The sequence below is a fragment of the Chroicocephalus ridibundus genome, chromosome 3 (genome assembly GCF_963924245.1).
Source record: "Chroicocephalus ridibundus chromosome 3, bChrRid1.1, whole genome shotgun sequence".
In the NCBI taxonomy this organism is placed as follows: Eukaryota; Metazoa; Chordata; class Aves; order Charadriiformes; family Laridae; genus Chroicocephalus; species Chroicocephalus ridibundus.
In genome coordinates this window covers 77,325,635-77,345,693 of record NC_086286.1, presented here as the reverse complement: position 1 = coordinate 77,345,693, position 20,059 = coordinate 77,325,635, and the positions used below count along the sequence as shown (strand labels likewise).

The window sequence follows — 20,059 nt, the reverse complement described above, 5'->3', positions numbered from 1 at the left end:
ATAGATATATGAGTCTGCTTCTGGTGTTTCATTCAGCAAGAAAGTAGTGAAGGCACCAACATGACTTCTACATCTGCTTTTCAGCTCAGGACATAGTTGACTTCCAGTACATTTAAACATGGACTTTTAAAATCCAGACTGCCAGTTGTAGACTGATGGACTTTTGGTCATTTCTTGCTCCCTGGGAGCACAGTAACAGACGTTTCAAATTCTTCAGGTCAAAAACGTGTTTTTCATAAGCATAGACACAAAGATTTAGTTCTTCTTCAGTCTACTGGGAAACTTTATGCAAACAGAAAGAGCTGCAATAACACTGCGCCCCACTGTCCTGACCTTCCTGCCTTTGGTGACCCGCAGGAGAAATCCCTCTTCATTTTTGCCAAAACACAAAATCCAGCACAAAATCCTATGGTAAGCACTGTGTGCAACTGCAGCTCGGTGCCGGCACATAGAATCATAGAATCATAGAATTGTTGAGGTTGGAAGGGACCTTTAAGATCATCGAGTCCAACCTTTAGCCTACCCTGACAAGAGCCACTTCTAAACCATGTCCCTAAGTGCCCCATCTACCCTTTTTTTAAACACCTCCAGAGATGGTGAATCCACCACCTCCCTGGGCAGCCTGTTCCAATGTTTAATAACCCTTTCAGTGAAAAAATGTCTCCTAATATCTAATCTAAACCTCCCCTGACGTAACTTGAACCCGTTTCCCCTCGTCCTATCACTTGTCACCAGGGAGAAGAGGTCAGCCCCCATCTCTCTACAACCTCCTTTCAGGTAGTTGTAGAGGGTGATATGACCAGCATGCTCAGGAGTCCTGGGAGTTCTGTAAGAGAGCACAGCCACCATGCACTTTGCTGACTCTGGAAAAGGTGCTTAGCTGCTGGAGGTTACATTTTGGCTCGAGCATTCAGCATGTATAGTATTTAGGAGTATCTTGTGACTACAGGGGGTCTCAAAAGCATGTGTGTGTGTGTATGGGAATGGATGAGGGTTAAGTGAGGGGAAAGGATAAACTATATTTGCTCTGCAGGACCCTGGTGTTGCCTCAGCCATGCTGGTTGCTGCCTTGGTGCCAGAGGACTGGATGGACTTGCACGTTCACTAAAAAACCTATGAACTGCACTGGCTGTGTAGAGCCAGCAGACAGAAATGCCTGGTTGTATTTCCCTCTTTTCTGAATGCATAGGCAGCTGCACTGGGTCCATCAGAGACTGAGTTTACCAGTCTAATAGGGTGTTTATTAATTAATGCTCTGGTTTGAATGGTCTACATGGACGTGCCTTTAAGTTGTGGAGACGAAGCCCTATTTCTGGCAGAGGATGAACTGCCAAAAGCTTTTATCCCCATCTGATGTCTTATCCAGCCAATGCTCTGCCCATTCAGGCAGCGTGTGATGCTCTGGTATACTCCCCACCCAGACTTTTCCACTTTTGTGGTTGAGGAACTCACTGGCTCATCAGCTCTTGCTGGAAATGCTTTTGTACCAAATATTAACTACAGATGAGAAGCACAGTCAAGTAAGTCTTGGGATTAATTTGACTGATAAAGGTTAGAACTATACTGGTTTTGTCTGTCCCCAGGAAACAGTACATGTTTTGCAGGTACAGTAGCTCATGTAAGATAGCTGAGAAGCGTGTATCAACCCATAATCTGCCTTTCCTGTTCGGCATAGCTAACCATGAAAGACTGTCTTGCTACATTTCATAACTAGGAGATAACAAATCACTGAACCCCGCATCACATGCTGCCAAATGCCTCTGTACAATCAGACTCCTGATTAATGTTTCCTAAATGCATAAGACAGTCACCGATAACTGCATTAAAACAGTGCTTTTAATATTATTTGCTGCTTTGAATATTAATTGGCATTGCTACTCTTCCTCACAGCTTTTATCCTCATCTGTTCCCCACATGATCACTAGACTGTTCACAAGATCGCCAACAATGTGTAACCAAGAAATGCAGAGCAATTCTTTGCATTTTTTACCATAATACCTTCTATGGCAGAGAGGGTGGTCTCTGTCTCTCGACAGCTGAAATGGGTGAGATAACAGATAGCTGTATTTAAACACTGATTATTTTACTCCTCCAACATGCCAAAAGGATCTATCTCTACAACTACATTTGATCTAACTATGGTAGGCCATGTGGACAAAGGATCTGATGGATCCTATGTAAAGTGTATGACTTGGGGTAAAATTTGTCTAATTAAATTCTTTCTGCTTTTGTTCTGATTTTTTGAGGCAAGAGAGAGAAAAATATTTCTAGAAGGTGTCCTTGGGCTCTTCATAAACAAGTACTTATTGATAGCTCTGGTATTGTCCTAACAGTCGTTCATGTCCCTGCCCCTTTTTTACAATATAACTATATAGTTGCAAATAATTTTTTATCCATTTCTTCTAACTCTTGCGTCTCTAAAATTTGAATTTGACAAAGGAGAAAGAATAATCATATGGATAGAGATTTGTGTAGTTACAGTTTCCTCAAAAGCGTAGTGAGTACTTGTAGCAATAAAGGGTTTGCTGCAGACAGCATGTTCCAATAGCTCTGTTTATGTATAGTGAGGCATTGATTAAATCCATGGCTCCTCAGTTTATATTTATAGCAGATATTCACTCTAGTCTTTATTTATAGGTTACCTTTTAGTCTTGTCTATATTATATATCTCTCTTGTTGGCAATGAGGCTTGAATGTCATTTAAACAGTCTTACAGTAAATGCCAACCAGATGAGATGGCCGCTCATTGGCCCTTCTTGGGGGAGGCCTCGGTACTTCTCTTGGGCTGTTTCTATTAATGGAGCATCTGAACATTACGCTTATGGGCTTTATGGGCTGTGGATCTCCACCTGCCCCCCATTGGCTCCCACAGCCCTTCTGCTGCTGCCTTGTTCTCTACTCATGCTGGTGTCCTCCCTGTCCTCCTTTCCATTTGTCCTCCTACTCCTCTTTTACACTTTGCCTTTCCCTGCACCTGGTTCTAGTCACTCACCCACTTCATAACATACCCTTCACCTCTAATCTACTAACATCTTCACAGCAATGGCTTCATTGTGTTGTTTGAAATTAACGTAAGGAAAAATATTCCTTCTCCCTGGACAGATCACCACCTTGTTTCTATGCCTGAGCTCTTCTGTCCCTAACTACATTCATAACAATATTGGGACTCAGGAAAACACATTCTTTCGCTGATCTCTTGTGTGACCATGAACATTATTTTTTCACTCAGTTTCTCCATCTGTAAAGTGGAATAATGACCATGGTCACAGAGAATCACAGAATAGTTGAGGTTGGAAGGGACCTCTGGAGGTCACCTGGTCCAACCCCCCTGCTCAAACACGGCTACCTAGAGCTGGATGCCTGGAACCGTGCCCAGATGTACCCAATGATGTAACCTATAGCAGTGGTGTACACAATGTAATCCCAGATTATAGTGTTCCAGATGTACCCAATGTAATCCGCAGCAGTGACACAAGTCAACAACTTCATGTCTTTTAAGAGAACTAGTCAGAACCACTAGGAATAATGAATATCCCCACAGAGGCAGACATTTCTGGTAGTTGTGATTTGCTTGTTTCAGATGCCTGCAATGAATATAAAGCTGTTGCTGGACCCAAAACTTCCAGTTTTTTTAATCCAGTGCTGAAAGAACTTTTTTGGCTTCCAGCTAAACAGCCATACTTTAAAGCCATTTGCATATTTACACAGCACTGCTTGGCACTGTGCCGTCATTCCCGGTTTTTTTCTCCATCCTTTCTAAGGGATAGACCACAATCTGGTATTTGAGGGCAATTTTTATGAGTGACCTGCAAGGATTTACTGCCAAAGCATACCAGATATATGAAAAGAATTAGTCAAAGAGGGTAGGGAGAAAAAAAAAGAATTGCATTTCAGTGTTAAAATTTCACATGAAAAGTTGAAACTAACTTTGTAGGAGAGCTTTTAAGATAATTAAGGAAAATCTGTTTTCTTCAATTCATAAGAGGAAGGAAATATATATATGGAAAAATTATTTGATATAGAAATTGTTTTTGTTAAAATGTCTTTCAGGGCATTTTTTTTTGTTAGATAAAATGATTAAAACATTTTCCTCTTCTTGAAAAAACAAATGAAGAGCCGGAGCTCTTACTGAAGGTACAAATAACATTATTTCTGCTGATAACTTACCCTTTTAACCTCCCCTGTTCATTTCTCTTCATTTGCTACAGACATCTTCCCAGACCAGGTCTTGGCTGTGGAAGAGGTTGCTGTGGGTTCTTCCGCCCACTGAGTTAAACTATAACTAATTTTAAAAATAAAATGCCCTGGTGGTGCCTTTTCCAAGAGCTGTCATACTTCACTTCAGCTTAAGTTATCATTTGAAGAAATAAATGGATTTCAAATTCCCAGGCCTTGAGTAATAGCAAATTCAAGACTACCTTTCTGGTTGAACCTATAAATTCCTGTGAAGTGACATTTCAGAGGGATCTTTGTCTTTCTCTGGAGAACGAACCTGTTGGCCAGACATGCTCTACCATCAAAGCCATCATAAAGAGAGACGGACAGAAGTCCTGCTCTGCACTGTGAGGTACTCCACAACATGCAAAAAAAAGCAGACATCTGCCCTGCAATTTTATTTCTTCTCCATCAATTTTTGCTAAATTTATCTGAGCTTTGAAGCCTCACAAACCTAGGGAATTAAAAACAAACAAGCTTGCTCACCAGCTTCCCCTTAGGCCTCCAAGCTCTATTTATAATTTCTATAAGCCTTCATTACCTCTGGTCTACAGTATCAAATTCTTCTGAACTAGAAAGGTCACATTCTAACTATTATTACTGGAGAAATTAATTTGGTGTGTGACATCATAGCTAGACAGTTAATTGCCCCATTTAATAGGACACTACAGCTGTTAGAGAACTGTCTGCATGCAAAAAGCCACTCTATAGTATTTACCATTTCAAGGGCAGAAACCTCGTGCAAATTGGACATTTGCAATTTCAAATTTATTTTTAAAATTGTAAACATTTCTGAGAGGAACACATTTTTAGTCTCCAAATCAATATTCATGATAGTTTTATAATAAGTACGCTAGTGTAGTACATTAAATTCCTGTGTTGTTCTCTTAAATTTCTGACATTGTTAACTGTGAAATATTTATTACTTCCAGTGCTCCACTGATGTTGCAAATTAGGAATTAACCAGAAGTTGGTGAAGAGTTTTGGGCACAATGCTGGTAATCTTTTTTTATCCACTTATCTTCACAGGTATCTCAGTTCTAATTGCACTTAATGTGATTAAAAACTGAAGCAATTATGTCAATTACACAATAACAAGCTTTCTGTTTTGTTATTTAGCTTGCAAATGTAAAATCAAACTCCTTGCTGAAATAGTCATTCAGTGAAAACCTTCAATATTGTTGCATGTTCTTATTTTTTAAATGAAATTCTGAGATAGGTAGATTCAATGACAATTAAAGTCTCACTGGGTGCATTTTCCATAGATCTGGGCAAACTAATATAATAATGGGGTTATCTAGGTAAGTAAGTGATACAAAATGCTCATTAAAGCTGCAGTGGTGTGTTTTGGTGAAGCTCAGTAATTGGAATCTTCAAACATAAAATAAATAAATCAGTGACACTGGTTTTGAGTCTGTAATATTTTTCAGTAAATGAACTGTTCAATGAGTGATGAAACAAATGAAGCCTTATTTTCTGTTACTAGTGTCCTTTCTGTGCGTGGATCTCAATATTATCACCCCCAGTGATGCTCTCACCTGGGGGCACAGGGCTATAGCTGGTCTGGAGCCATGCACACTGTGTCCAGCCACTCTGCAGCTGCTAAAGAATATATCTGATGACAGAATTTAATCTGGTTTTCCAACTGTTGCTGTGTTAAGCAACAACTTAACACCATAAGATTTCCATCATTTATATATACAAAGGGGTTGAACGGTCCTCAGAATTTTCTGAAAAAGATTGTGATTGCCTTGACTGAGATGGGACAACACCCTAATTTAATAACAGCCTAATTTTAAAACTTCACTTGCTGAATTATCCATGACAATTGGCAATATTTATGTATCACTTGAGGAGCTACCAAAATTTCCTTTCAAAATAGCAGTTTATTTGTGATGATAATAAAGAACAGATTATGATGCTGATGGAAACCGCCTTCCTGAAGTTTTAGACAAAGAGCTCAGAGACTGCTAAAACTAAAACTAGCAAGACTGAAACTTGTTGCTCCAATTCTAGGTAAAATCCTGCTGATGGGGGAGATACAGGACAAAAGTTACCTCTGTTTCTCCCTGTTGCATAGTAGAGTTAGGAGTCGGAGGGAGAGTGCATATGGCTAATGGTACATGGGTAATCCCCAAACCAATAGGCAAAGCAGGGCATGGGCAGCAGACAAAAATGACAAGGAACCCTCCTTTCTCTGTCCACTGTCATCTGCATTCTTGTTCCTTGAGTGGACTTGTGCACGTCTCCATTGTAGCAGTGGCAGAATAACGGTGACTCCCGCAAAAAAAAAAAGCAATAGCTGAAAGCCAGATGGCTTTATGCAGAGCAACAACAGGATCTATTACCTTGACTAAGTAATTGTATTTAATTTTTAAAAAATTTCCTGTGTTGAAAATGTTTCCAGACTGTTACCCCTTCCCCAGTCCAAGTGGAAAACAAAATGCCATTCAGCAACAGAGATGGGGTTGGATCCAACATAAACATTTCTCAGCTAGGCATTCTCCATAGAAGTGCATAGTCATTTTTTCCATATACAGTGGGAAAGACAAAGCCTCTGCTTAAAAGGCATTCCTCTCCAAAAAGGGGGAGGGCTAAAATGTTTTAGCTGTCTGCAAGCTGGCTAAGGATTAGAGATTAATACCAGCCTCTGCTCTAATGTACTTATTACTATAGACACTAAGTAAAATACTTACTCTTAGATGCTCGCTGTTGGAAAAAGAAAATCTGCAGTTGGAAAGGTAGCTATTTGATTTCCCTTTTTCAAACAAAATGCCAAATTTTTACAAGGAGGGCAATTTACAGGAAAAGGGATAAATAATTTTGCATTGTTTCCTCGTTAACCACCCTCCACCCAGTCCCCATAAAACATTCACATGAGATATGGGTTCTGAGTCATACTTTTTCCTCTTGAGTCCCCCAAATAAGTGAGACATAATAAGCTGACAAACTCAATCTCCGTGAGAGATTTCCAGATAGAGACAAAAAATGTCAAGGCTTAAAAAAATAAAAGTGGCCTTTAAAGTAGGTGCAACAGTGCTCGTGGGACAGTTAAAACTGAGAGGATAAATCCGAAGCTTCTTTGATTTTTCTTTTGGAGCAATTTCCTCACACACCAGATTTTTAGTATTTACTGGTTTGATTTTGCAAATCTTTGACATGTCGAAATTGCAATGGGGACATACAATGATCTACTTGACCTATAGCCAAGGCATCAATTTAAAAGCCTTTTAGCATGAAACACAAGTCACAGTGTGAAAAACTTGAAAGATCAAGAGAAATAGCTTTCATCCATCACTTCATCCCAATGGTGGCTCAACTGTGGAAAAAATAGGCAGTTATTAGGTATGGCTGATGGGAAGGTGCCATGTTTCTGAGCTGTTCCCCCTTGATAGTGCCAGTGCTTTGCAAATGCGAGGGAAGGAAGGGAAACAGCTCAGCATAGTTAAATTTGTACTACAATCTGTAACATCCAGCATGGAGGTGGGCAGAGGCTCTGCTCTGAAAGGAGAGAGGAAAGCCCAGGTCTCAGGAGAAGGGATAACCTGCCCTGATCTCTCACTGCCTCTTGGTCCGTGGCTTTTTTCATCACAGGCATGGTGTGATGATGAAGAAATTAGTTTCTTGTTGGCTCAAAGAGGGCAAAGAGTAGATGCATCGAGAAGAAAGCCCCATCCAGTCTCTTTCCTCATGCCTCACAAAAATCCCTTGCTCAAACCTCTGCTTCCAGCTGACTTAAAAGTAGTTAGCTGGTACTTTAGTGATGATGTAGAGCCTCTGCAGGCAATCCTCCCCATTGATGGGAAGTAGGGAGCCACAGAGAACCACAAACCTGCAAAAAGCTGAGTATGGCACACAAAAGCCCTGTGGACCTTAAACCATGTCTAGGCCTTCAACACTTGCCCACCTCCCCCCCTTGAATGGATCAGTGCCAGGTACTGGTGCTCTGGAGACCTTGCCAACTCTCAGTGGGCCAGGCTGTGGTGGCTTCTCTGGGGCACCTTGGTATGTAGAATTTGAATAGGTGGGGTAGGGAGGCCTCTGCAGTGTTTTGCCCTGACAGCTCTTTTTTTTTTGTTTGGATACTAGAGCAGATTTTCTCTGGACAAATGCTTGCTTCCACAGAGTGCTTTTGAGGAAGGGTCCCTGGAGCCAGGAGATCGGGAAGCACAGCATAAGGGACTCACGAACGGCAGGCTCTCTGTAGTTCTCCTCGGGCTATCATCCAGACTCCAAGGTGGAAAACCACAGTGGGAAACCCTAGGACATGTTGGCCTTGCATTAGCCTTGGCAGAACAGAAGTCTTCTCATCTCTTGCTGCTCAGAAGGTCTTTCATACAACAGCAGCAGGATGCATTGTAGGGTGGTAACAGGGTACAATGCAGCCCAGAAATGATCTGGTTTAGCTGCTGGTTCCGTGTGCTTTTTCTTCCACTTGACACCAATGGTGAAAGGTTGAACGAGTTCATTTTTATTCTTTTTTTTGTGAAAACAGAGTCAAACAATGATTCAGATCCTCACAGTTTCAGCTAAAATGGCTATTTTTACAGATCATATTGGAAGGTGTTCATGCAGGTAGAGTCTTTTTATTCAGTAATTATTAAATTATGTTTCAAATTAACCAAGTGTGCGAGTTCTTCCCATGCTCCCTGGCTTCCATATGTCATGACTTAAAAAAAAATAACATTTTACTTCTTACAGTCTTGTAAACTTGGAATAGTAATTTCTAAAATATTTTCCACCACCCTCTGTTATTCTTTGGGTCATAATAGGTATTGTAATAACTCTTGAATGCTGGTGTTTTATCACTGTTTCTTGCTGGTTTGTCTTAAAAGAAAAAAAGAAGTTCTAATATTGCTGAAGTACTTATTTTAAGAAAATAACCATCTAAAGAATTGCACAATACAGCTAAACAGCAATGACAAAGCCAGCTCATATTTAGTGCATTTTAGTCCCTCTCTGTCTGCATTGCCAAATGCACACTACACACTGCATATCCTGACTGATGGTTAGGAAAACCTCTTTGAGATCATTTAACGACAAAGAATTAGATTTCAAGAACTATGGAGCTCTAACAGCTTTGTATACAGCACTATTCAGCAATTGTTGAATCTTGCATTAGGATGCATAACCCAAACATCCCCAGCTCATGGTGGTGTCTGAAAATGAACTGGGATCGGATCCAAACATTCAAGAGGACCAATTAAAATATAAAAACCAAGTGTGTCTGGTGTTTGAAACCTAAGTCCAGAAGCAAATTGTAAATTATCAGTGTCTGGTTAAATATTACGCAGAAACTAGACCTATTTTACACATCTCTTGAACACTAGGAGCTCTGTTATCAGTTTAAATCAGGACAAGTTCTCCTTCAGAAACCAATTCTTTTACTGCTTCTCATGCTTCCTGGAAAAAACGGACTTCTAATTCCTTCCTTGCTTCCCATGTCATGAATAAGAGTGGGCATGAAATGCTTTTTATTGGTTTTCACAGCCCTGAATAACCTTTGGGGCACTTTGCTGGTACTTGCCCAAAACTTTGTGGGAACTCACTGCAGTGGGGTTTAAATTGCATTGTTATGGCGGGTGCTTTATGCACCTTCTTGAAATGGAGAACATTTCCCACTATCCATCTGCTCTGTCCTGTGCTTCCATTTGCTTCAGCTTCCTATGATTTAAAAAGTTTGGGGTCTGGTGGCTCGACTCCAAGCAGCTGATTTTCATTAAAACTTTGATGAGAAACTTAAGCTGGAATCACAAACATCTGCAGTAAAACTTCCTCCCCACTAATAGACGTTCTCAGAACATAACCTTGTTGTACCAGAAAAAAACAGCAGCTAGAAATCCAAATTGCCCATTATGGGAGTTAACCTAACATAACCTCAAGGGTCTGCAATGAATTCATTTAAAGATCTGCCTTTTTAAAGGTAGATGCAGTTCCCATTAGCTTAAAAGAATATAAAGGTTTCTGTCAAGCTAAAACCCTTTTTGGCTCACACCTCAGGATTAGGTCTTCTGCTTCTTCTTTTAGTGCTAGTTTGTTTTGAACAGATTAATGCCACAAGTAAGGATCAAATTGTGGTTTCTCTAAACAGTCTGCAAGAATTTCTCTTCCAGCCTTTATGGGTGAAGGGGCAAAGGTGATTCCGTGATAGTTTGAGTCTTTGTTAACAAGTGGCTGGGACTTATGATTACTCTCTTTTTATATACTTAATGTGAACCATTTTAGAGAGGTGAGTTTGTCACAGGTCCTGTGCTAATTACTGCTTATGGCTTTACAGAACCAGAAAGAAAGCACCTCAAATACTCTCTATTGCTTCTGAAAATTTAGATCAGCATCTGCTGGTAGAAGTCAGATGATAAAAAATGATTGTCAAACATGTCACTTTAACATGCAAGCTCCAACAGATAACTTCTGCCTCTTAATATCTCTTACAGTAAATGGCTAATTTTGCCTTGACTATGATAATTGTTTCCTTTAAAGGACTTCTTTTGCCTTTCTGCCTTTCCTCTGAGCCAAAAACACTGATGCTGGAAACAGTTTTCCTCTTCCATCTGTCCAACAATATCATGCCTGCCTTCACTCTGGGAATTGGCTTCCTGCCCCATCCCAACTATTTTGTTTTTTTTCTTTACTCTTAGGGCTTTTGATTATCTCATTCTTGCTCTAATTTTTTCCTCTCCTTTTTCTTCTTCCTGCTTGAGTTTGCTTCCTTTCCCACTATTTGCTTCACTTCTTTCCACAGAGGACATTCGAAATTACCTTTTCTTGCTTGGCAAGCATCTCCATAGTATGTCTGTCTGCCCTTTCTTTCACTAATCCTTCCCATACTTGTCTCCTGTACTGGTCTCTCTTTGCGATTTTTTTGACCTCACGTAGTCATTTACAGCAGAATGAAATGAGTCTTTTTCTGGATGTCACCTTATACTAATTTTGCATTAAAGTACGTGACTGCACAACGTGAATCACAGGACATCATTTGCCATACTCTCTAGTATTTGAAGTCTTGTACCATTGTTTATTCTCACCTTAGACTCTGTAAGGAACTTTCTTCTTACTGGGGAACAAAGGCTACGCCTATATAATTAAAGCCACCATGTCAGTGGAATTTACAAACACAGATGTTGACAGTGGCAGGCTTCAAACCCAAATGGTAATGTATGACCTGCCTCTTACTTTAGGCATGTGTTTGACAGTGGGATATAACTGTTCTCAGAAGTTACTTCTAGTTTTCAGTTTTAACTCTGTGCCTCACCAAAACTGGAGGTGTCTCACCACCCCCTTTCCTTCTGCTGTGTCCAAGCTAATGAGTGGAACCCCAGAACAAAGATTTCTGATGTTTGCCACTTGTTTGCTTTCATTTGATATGTCTGTCAGTTTAAATCCTCTGCTTCCATCTCGATGAATCTTCCTTGTAAAATATTTTAACCTTATCCTTATTTGGAAAAATCAGTCTCTGACTTAATGCTGCCAACTGCGGTTGGGTTATACTGATGAGCTGGATCCAGCACTTTGTGCTCACTCTCTTTCTCTTTCTCGCTGTCTCCCCATAGGCATCAGGATTAGGCACTGTAACATCTCCCCCATGTCCCCTTATTGTCTTTGTGGGTGAAGGAACTTAATCATCCTAAATAGCACACACAAGCTACTGAGTACTTGAGCATGGTTTTTGTATTGATCTGCCTCTTGATAGACAGTCCAACACAACTGGTTAAAGTCTCCAGTGCTTAATTACCTTTGAAATTAAAATTTGTAACTAACTTATAGTCTGAAGTGGGTCACCTTCAGTTTCCAGTTGTTTCATATAATGAGACCTTCTTTTGTTAGACTAGTGAACGTGGGTTTTTTTTGCATGTGTATGTGCTTACACAATACGTTCAAAGTTTTTTCTTAAACTCCGTCTGAGCTGAGCAGATTGGATTGTAGAGTCTCTTAGCTATCTTCCAACTCCTAACACTGTAAAACTTCTCAAGATACTTTTCTGAATAATTTTCATCAATTTATAAACATTCTTCTTGAAACAGAGGCAGAGGGCTAGATACCTTATTCCATGATGGTCACTATGAGTGCTCATTATGCAGGTAACATGACATTTCATTGGGTGGAATCTAGTCCATTTAATTTAAACATCTACATTTTGTGCCACAGCCTTTAGCTGATTACTAAAGTTGTCCTGAAGTGAGTACCCAACACAGTCCTTACAGAGGAAGAGGCTCATTTGAGGGCCTCCAGGGAAGACAGCTAGGAATTAGAGGTTTAGAAAACCTGGTGTCTCCAGTACTGTATGGGGAATTTGGGTTTATACTTGAAGACGGTGCCTGATTTGGATTGAAAAAGTTTAGGCACAGTTTATGTGCCTAATTTAGGTGTATTTGATCTCATATTGTTTAACAACTAGGGCACCAAGCTACTAGATGTTGCCGAGGTCTGACTCAAGCCCATGATCTGCTCTGTGAGTGGGTACAGTGTATTAGCATAGCATTGCAAATGTAGTTATTCCTGTTCTTTCTGCCTTCAAGAGGCTTTCATTCAAATCCAAGGCACAGAAAAGCTACACATTAACATTAATTCTTAATTTTTAAACCCCTTATCCCTGTTCCACTGAGTTTAAGGTTGCCAAACATGGGAAAGGAAGAGGAGTGGAAAACTGAGAAATGTTCACTAATATGTATTTACATTAATTGGGGTCTCCTGTTATTCAATAATTCTACCAAACTCTTACCAAGATTTAAGAGCATCCCACCAGTTATAGCTTGGAAACTCCTACCAGCACAGTTTCAAACCTTGCAGATTTCTGAAGATGTTGTGTAGAGCAGAATCACGTGTGGGGCAAAGGCTGACCAGCACCTGCCCCACACATGGAAACATCATGATTTCTGTCTGCCCCGATCTGTGCTCCGGCTTTACAGCGGCATGTTTCACATTGTGGTTGACTGGCACCACAGTCCACCACGGAGCCCCATCTGTGACTCTGTAACTCTGCCTTGTAAATCTGCCCCCTTTGTATAATTTGGCACTATTCAATGTGACTAACAGCCTCTGTCTGTTTGGGAGAGCTTTAGGCCTGAGTCAATATTTAGACGAAGGAGCTGAGTCAAACCGCGCTGTGTAAGGGAATTTACTCTGTGGTTCACTGTGAGCTGTGGGTTAAGAACTTGGTCATTGAAAGAGGCTAATTCAAACCTCCTGGGATAAACCCTGTTCCCGGGCTGAGGGAGGGGAGGTGGGCTGTGGGAGGGGGAAACTCTCTCAGGACCAAGGGACATGTTCCTTCCTCGGCTGAGAGACTACCAAACCATCACTCTCTGGCCTCTACATCAACCTCCAGACTTAGAGCCAGTTCGCCAGCTCCTGTTACCAGCTACTTGCGTGGATCAATGGGTAAGCAGGTTCTCACTGTTACAGAGCCATCAGCCCTATCCCAAAAGAGCATCCTACTGAGCTTCCTTGGAAATTGCCATGGAGGTGAGCCTTGAAATGCATTAGTAAGGTGAATCTACAGCTAGCAAAGGGGCTTGAAATCCTGGCACTCTCCTCATGAAACCATAACATCCTGCAGCCTAGGGCCTTGGCGTGGCGATAGCAGGCAGCATCATTCATTCATAACATGGGATCCAGAGTCTAAATGCTGCCATTGCAGGGGCTCAAGTAAACAGCTGGAGCAAACACCGGTTACTGAGTCTATTAGATTGGAGTGTACAAATGAAATTTTAGAGAGGACTGAAATAGGTAAAGGAGACTAAAGTGTCATTCCTCTGCAGTGTCCAATATATCTCACAGCATTTTCCCAAGGTAAAGTCTAGTATACTAAAGTGAAGCAATGTGAACTGTATCTTTGGGAAAACCATGCTACATAATCATATCGAGAAAGGCTACCTATCACTTATGCTGATTATTCTATGAAAAGCAGCTACAAAACTCATCCGGCTCTTAAATCAGGCGTTTAATTGAGGGACTTTCCATGTTGTAAGCAACAGGTGGCAATGCATCTTCCCAGGGCTGATCCCAGGCCAGGGGAGAAGACATCCCACGTCATGGAGCCTGTCCAAGCCTGGGACGGCTCCCGAGAGCCCCTGTGCCGAGCAGAGCAGGGTTTAGCCTTCGGTTTTCTCACACAGGTCATGTTTCGTGCTGAGTCCCTGGCAGGGTGGGCAGGCATTTCCCAAGGCTGCCCAGCTGCTTGGAGCCACTGCAGTGGGGGAACCAGCTCTGCCCAGCCCCACGGTAACCCCGACTGGCCGAAGGGCTTGTGCATGGCCGTTAGTTCCGGCAATTGGAGCGTAGGGGGAAAATTAGCCTTGTGGTATCAGAGATTGCGATCTTGATATTGTCACAGTGACACGGCCGTGCTAATCTCACCTCATTTTTGGATGTTATGCTAGAAGAACTACTCTTTCCCTTCCCATGACCTTATGTAACTCAATTTGCCTCCTACTTTGCGTCTCCCACGCATGAGACATTACTGTCCCCCTCTCCCAGTGTATGCTGGAGTAATTTCTTGTTTTCTTAAGCTGTATTTTTGAGTAGTCCATTCCCGTCACAGCCTTCCTAGAATAGGAATATCAACCAATCGCAAAACACAGGGGTTGCTGGAAAATTTTCCACCATCAAATTGCTTCTCAGATCTCTCTAATTTCATTTGTCACTAGTCCCAACCTCATGCTTTTTGGAAGTCTTAAAATCTCTGCAGGTGTTCTCTCTGCAGGCTGTTTCCTACACGTGTTTAATTTATTATCCCCACTCTCATCGCGAAAAGGAACTTCAGATTGTGGCATTCAGAGACAAAAGCAAAAACTTATACAATACAGTGTTTGCCACCAAAAGACAGACTCTTTCTGGAAGTTTAAGTGAATTACAATTGCAGGAACTACAACAAGGCAAGCAGAAAAGTGTTGTGACAATTAACCCTTGTAAAATAGCTCTGTTTGGACAGGCCTGTTTAGTTATGTTGGCAGGAAAGTCAGAGACGTGCTAAGCCAGCCTCACTGCAAAGTACAGCAGCTGTCTGCTCACAGCAGGCAGGGCATGTGTACATTTTGAAGTCTGAACTGTATCTCTTCAGTCCCAAAATGCAATGTTGCAGACCCCCCCCCCCCAAAAAAAAAAAAAAAAATCCTCCAGTATCACTTTAAGGATCGAATGATTAAGCTAACGTTAACCAGATGGGAGCTTCAACACAGACAGATGAAAGCAGAAAAGCGCAGACACTAGAGAGAGAAGGGAGTTACTGTACCTCAGCAAAAGGCACCCAACTTCCAGTAGCTACTGCCTGCTGCTGCCCTCTGATAACAGTGGCTTCTTGCGCGCTGACCGCTGAGCTACCTTCAAAGTCAAACTGAAAAACGCCTCCCTCACTCGAGGCTGCGCTGGAGGAGAAGCATCTCAAAAATAATAATATAGGAGAAACAAGGGGCCAGGCGGAGATCAAAGCCATTTCCTCCCCTTACATCCAGCAGTGGTCTTCTAGCGTCTCAGTAATTGTTTACCCTCTTCTGCAATCAGCCCCCCTTGGCTTAGTGGTGCCTCAGTTATTTTAACTTTCTTTCAGCATTCAGTTTCCAGATGTGGCACTTCAAGGCAGTCTAACCAGATCCTGATTTAAAAGAAAAAAAAAAAAAAGAAAAAAAAGAAAAAAAAGAAAAAAAAAGGAAAAGAAGGGAAGAAAAGCGCTTTTGCTGCCTCCCTCGTTCAGTCTCTGTGCCTGTGGCTCCTCTTTTTCCCCAGAGGCTCCAGCTCAATAACATACAGATGGGCAGTGCTTAAGCAGAGAGTGTCAAACAGAGATTGTATTCCAGGAAAGCACCGCTGGCTCCCCAGCCACCTTATCTCCCCCTGTCAGGATACAGACTGACGCTCTGCTCGGTGCTCTGGCTTCCTTCACATGTTCACATCGTTCCCTTTTTTACCTTTCGTGTCGAGACCCTCCCACTCAAACTTTGCCATTCAGAAAGTGAGGTCACACTTTCCGCCCCCCACACCACCCCCCCACAACTCCATCCAACTGCTCCACATGAAACATTGACTCTCGTGACTGGCTTTTTTTTTTTTAACATCTCCAGTTTATTCAGTGGAAGGCAGAAAGGTGCCAAATTTATTAAAAAAACCCACTAGACCAACCTTTTCTTTTGGCATGGGGGAGGGGAAGCTGTGGGCGGGAGGAGAAGGAGGAGGAGGAGGAGGGAGCCTGCCTGGCTGTGCCATGGGCTAATAGGGCTAAGTGGCTTCTCTAACATGCTTCATTCAGATCTTTTTCCTCAAGCCCACCTCTCAGCTTCTCGTCGGCTCGTGAAAAAGAATATCGTTCACTGCGATTTTGGAAAATGACTTCATTACTCAGACTCATGAACTTTTATTTACAAAGAGCATCTTGTATTCCTTTTTCAAGAGATGCTTTGTGAGGTCCTGGTAACAAGGCTTGCAGTGTGTGTATGAAAGCGAGCTGAATATATTGCCCACAGCTGACTTAATTTTATGACTATAATCTCAAAAAGACAACGCTGTAACCCTTGCTAGGTTTTGGGACAAAGTCAGGGTATAATTATACTAGTGTTCACCATTCCAGCCAAGTGGTCAGCACCTCATCCCTCAGCTATCCTGTGTGCAGGGGTTTGTAGCACCATTGGCCTGTCAGACTTCATTCTTGATTCTTAACATAAATTAGCTTATCAAGCTTCATTCTGGGACCAGATTCCTTCTTTCTTCCTCCTTCCCTCCCTCCTCCATTTCCTATCTGATTGAAGATATTATGAACCAAGGAAGCAGTCAGTAGAGGATTAAGGGTAAAATAAAGTGTTTTGGTGATCTGTTAACTCCTAGACACCTATAGGCGCAGCTTTGGGCCCATAAATGCTGTACAGATGTCATATAGGGAGCTTTAGTTTTCCTAGGAACTCATTTGCTGTTATGGTTTTGGCTCTGGAGAACAAGACTTCTAATTAGAGTGGAACAAAAATAAGGTGTAGCACTGTTTTTCTACAATTGATTATTTTTTTTTTCTGGATCACATTGCAACAATGAAGAACAAGATTCCTTCCAGAACATTTTGGGAGAATTTCAGTAAATAAAATTTCGGAATAGAAGACTCTTTAAAAGAGCTCCTTTCCAAAAGGTCATTTCCAGAGTGTATAAGGGTTTTTTTGTGTCTTTTCATCTGCCCAGTGACTTGGTTTGGGTACAGTTTAGGACTGGGAGTATGTCACAAGAAGTATCAATATGTAAGAGGAATTGGAGACCTGTGGTAGGTATTCGTCATTATGCTGAGCTATTCGTAGTTTTGACAATTTAATTAATTCAAGGAATTAAAATGAATTGAATTATTAAACCCTGACAATTTAGATTTTTTTTTAAAGTCTTCTTATTGCAGGGATGGTGAAAGGAAGTTGAACAGTGTATTCATGCTACTTAATTTAGGTCAAGATCTTGCAGTGGTGCATATAAGTAACGTAATGACTTTGAAGAGTTCAGGGCTTACGTGTTTGCACAATTGGGCTTAACTAAGCAGTTGTATTGGGAACCAGTAGCAGCATTCGAGGGGCAGCAGCTGCAGGGTGCCCTGAGCCGGTCCAGCTGGCTCGACAGTGGATGCCCACAGTACCCCAAAACATGGCTCCTCTGCTCAAACAGATGCTAAAAAGGGCAGTAGCTGCTAGGGCAGGAGATGCTGGAGGAGAGACACAATGGTGCACTGAGGACGCACAAAAGGAAAGATATGAAGACGCAAAAGGGGGACTCATGAAGAGAAATGTCAAGAGATGCATTTTGAGAAACAAAATGGACAAGAAGTGGTAGGAGACATTGCTGGGACATGTCATTTGATGAAGCCTTGGAAGGACATACTTGTTGCTGGGTAGGGTGCCCACCTGAGGGTGACCCACACCAGGGCAGGGACACCCTGACGGAGTGCAGCCTGTGTGTGACCCATTCAGGTCAGGGACAGCCCTGAGGGTGTAGATTAGGAAGGGGCTAGGAAGGTGTTGGACAGAAGTTGAGCCTGGGGAGAGGGAAGGAAGGTATTTCTTGGAGTGTTTATTTAATAGTTTGTTTTCTTGCTCATTTCTCAATACCTGAACAAGTGATTAAACATCTCCGCTTATTTATTTCCAATAAATTAAATTATGTTAAATGCCCTGAGTCAAGACTGTTTTGCCTGCGATAGTAGTGCATGTGGAAGTCTTGTGAATGAGGTGCTGGATGAGATGTATTCAACCAGAGCAACGGTGAGCTTCATGAGCCTTGCTCAGCACAGCAAACTGACCATCTGCGCCCCGGGCATTCCATTGAGGGATTTCTTCTTCAAGTATGCATCTGCTTTTACTTTACACTTTTATTGCACGTATGTAGCAGGTAACAAAATGAACCTCAGTGTATGATGAAGACGGCCCACCTAGTAGGTTATTAGTAATGCAAAAACCCGGAAACACATTTACAGAAAACAGAAAATATCATTCTTGAAATGGGCAAAAGATACCAAGTGAAAACTACATTGTTACATCCCTTTATGTAAAATTGGACAAAGATATCCATATCCCTGTAAAAGAGTTCACAATGCTAATTTACAGCACTTGGAAAGAGTTAAGATTGTTGTTATTCTCAGATCAAAATCTTAAAAGGAGGAAGATGTCTGTGTAACATCTTTGGAAAAGCAGATCCTTTAAAAAATCTCGGACTGGCCCAAGGCATTAAAAATCTGGAAAATCTCATGTTAAGAATCTATTTAGGGAAGGAAATACAGGTAACTTAAAATAAGAGAATTTTTAAATAACAATTTATTCTTAGGAAATACAAGAAAGACAAGGAATCAAGAAAGACACAGTTCATTATAGATCACAAGATCTAAATATCACCACAAATATATATTACTCCCATACCAGAAAAATTATAAGCAAAATCTTTTGAACAGAAAATATTATATATATATTAATTTCCCTAAATATTGCTATACAGTGGAATAGCTTGCTTAGCAACAACTGCTTACAGAATCTGTTTCCTGCATTTAATTTTAAATCTTTCAAAATATTGCATTCCTTTTCAAAAACTGCAGATTTGTGTAGAAATTCAGAAAAACTAAAATGGTGCATAGGGTGCCCTTAAAAATACAAGTGTCTGAATGTGAATTTATGCTGTGATGGACTTCCAGTTTCTTTATCCTTGGCAGAGATGATGTGGGTGTGTTACATGAGCAGTCTCAGATTTGGAACGGGAGTTCTTCAATATGGCAGGGTACAGAAACAGGAGTTTCTCCTTCTGTTTTCACAGTATCATCTTCTGTTCTTTTTACGAGTTCTTTCCCCCGTCTTTAACATTTGGTTTTGATTCACTGTGATAGACAGTAGGATTAGTGAAAGACAAAAGGAAGAATCCAGTGGAAGGCTTATTACAAATAACATATTCCAAATTAACCAATCTCAAGCTGTTGTGTGTGGGCCACTGGTGGTTTGTCAGGTCCCAGTGGGAGATCTGCAAGCAGTCTGTCGAGCTCTAGTGCCAAGTGTTACCAGTTAAACATTTGATAATGTTGCATGGTGGTCCAATGGAAATGTTGACAGATGACTGATGTTTGCGATCCAAAACGTTTTGGAGCCAGTGTTCAAAGTACCTTCGTAAAGGTTAGAAGACGTTGGCAGCATATCTATGTATCATCAAATGAATTAGCAGTCTACAATCTGCAATAGAAACCTATATCAACTGAGGGTCAACAAGCAATAATTTGTCTGTCACAGTTTGTGCCAGACAGACATGATAATAAAATCTCAGTTATGCAAGCAAAAAGGCACTTTTGTTAACTTATTTCATGTGTTTTGGATTATGTCGTACTGGGAAAAGTCTAAATTTGCAGGTAGAAGATAGA

The 20,059-nt window shown here is 41.3% G+C and overlaps 1 protein-coding gene across 1 annotated transcript in view; it reads right to left on the bottom strand.

Annotated features, from left to right (window-relative positions):
• The window catches only part of LAMA4 (laminin subunit alpha 4), a 106,097-nt gene extending 90,248 nt beyond the window's left edge, over positions 1-15,849 (bottom strand). The window contains exon 1 of the mRNA XM_063329764.1: positions 15,446-15,849. Within this exon, the coding sequence (XP_063185834.1) occupies positions 15,446-15,646 (201 nt within the window). The 5' untranslated portion in view covers positions 15,647-15,849. The remainder of the gene's footprint in view (positions 1-15,445) is intronic.
• Positions 15,850-20,059: the final 4,210 nt, after the last annotated feature.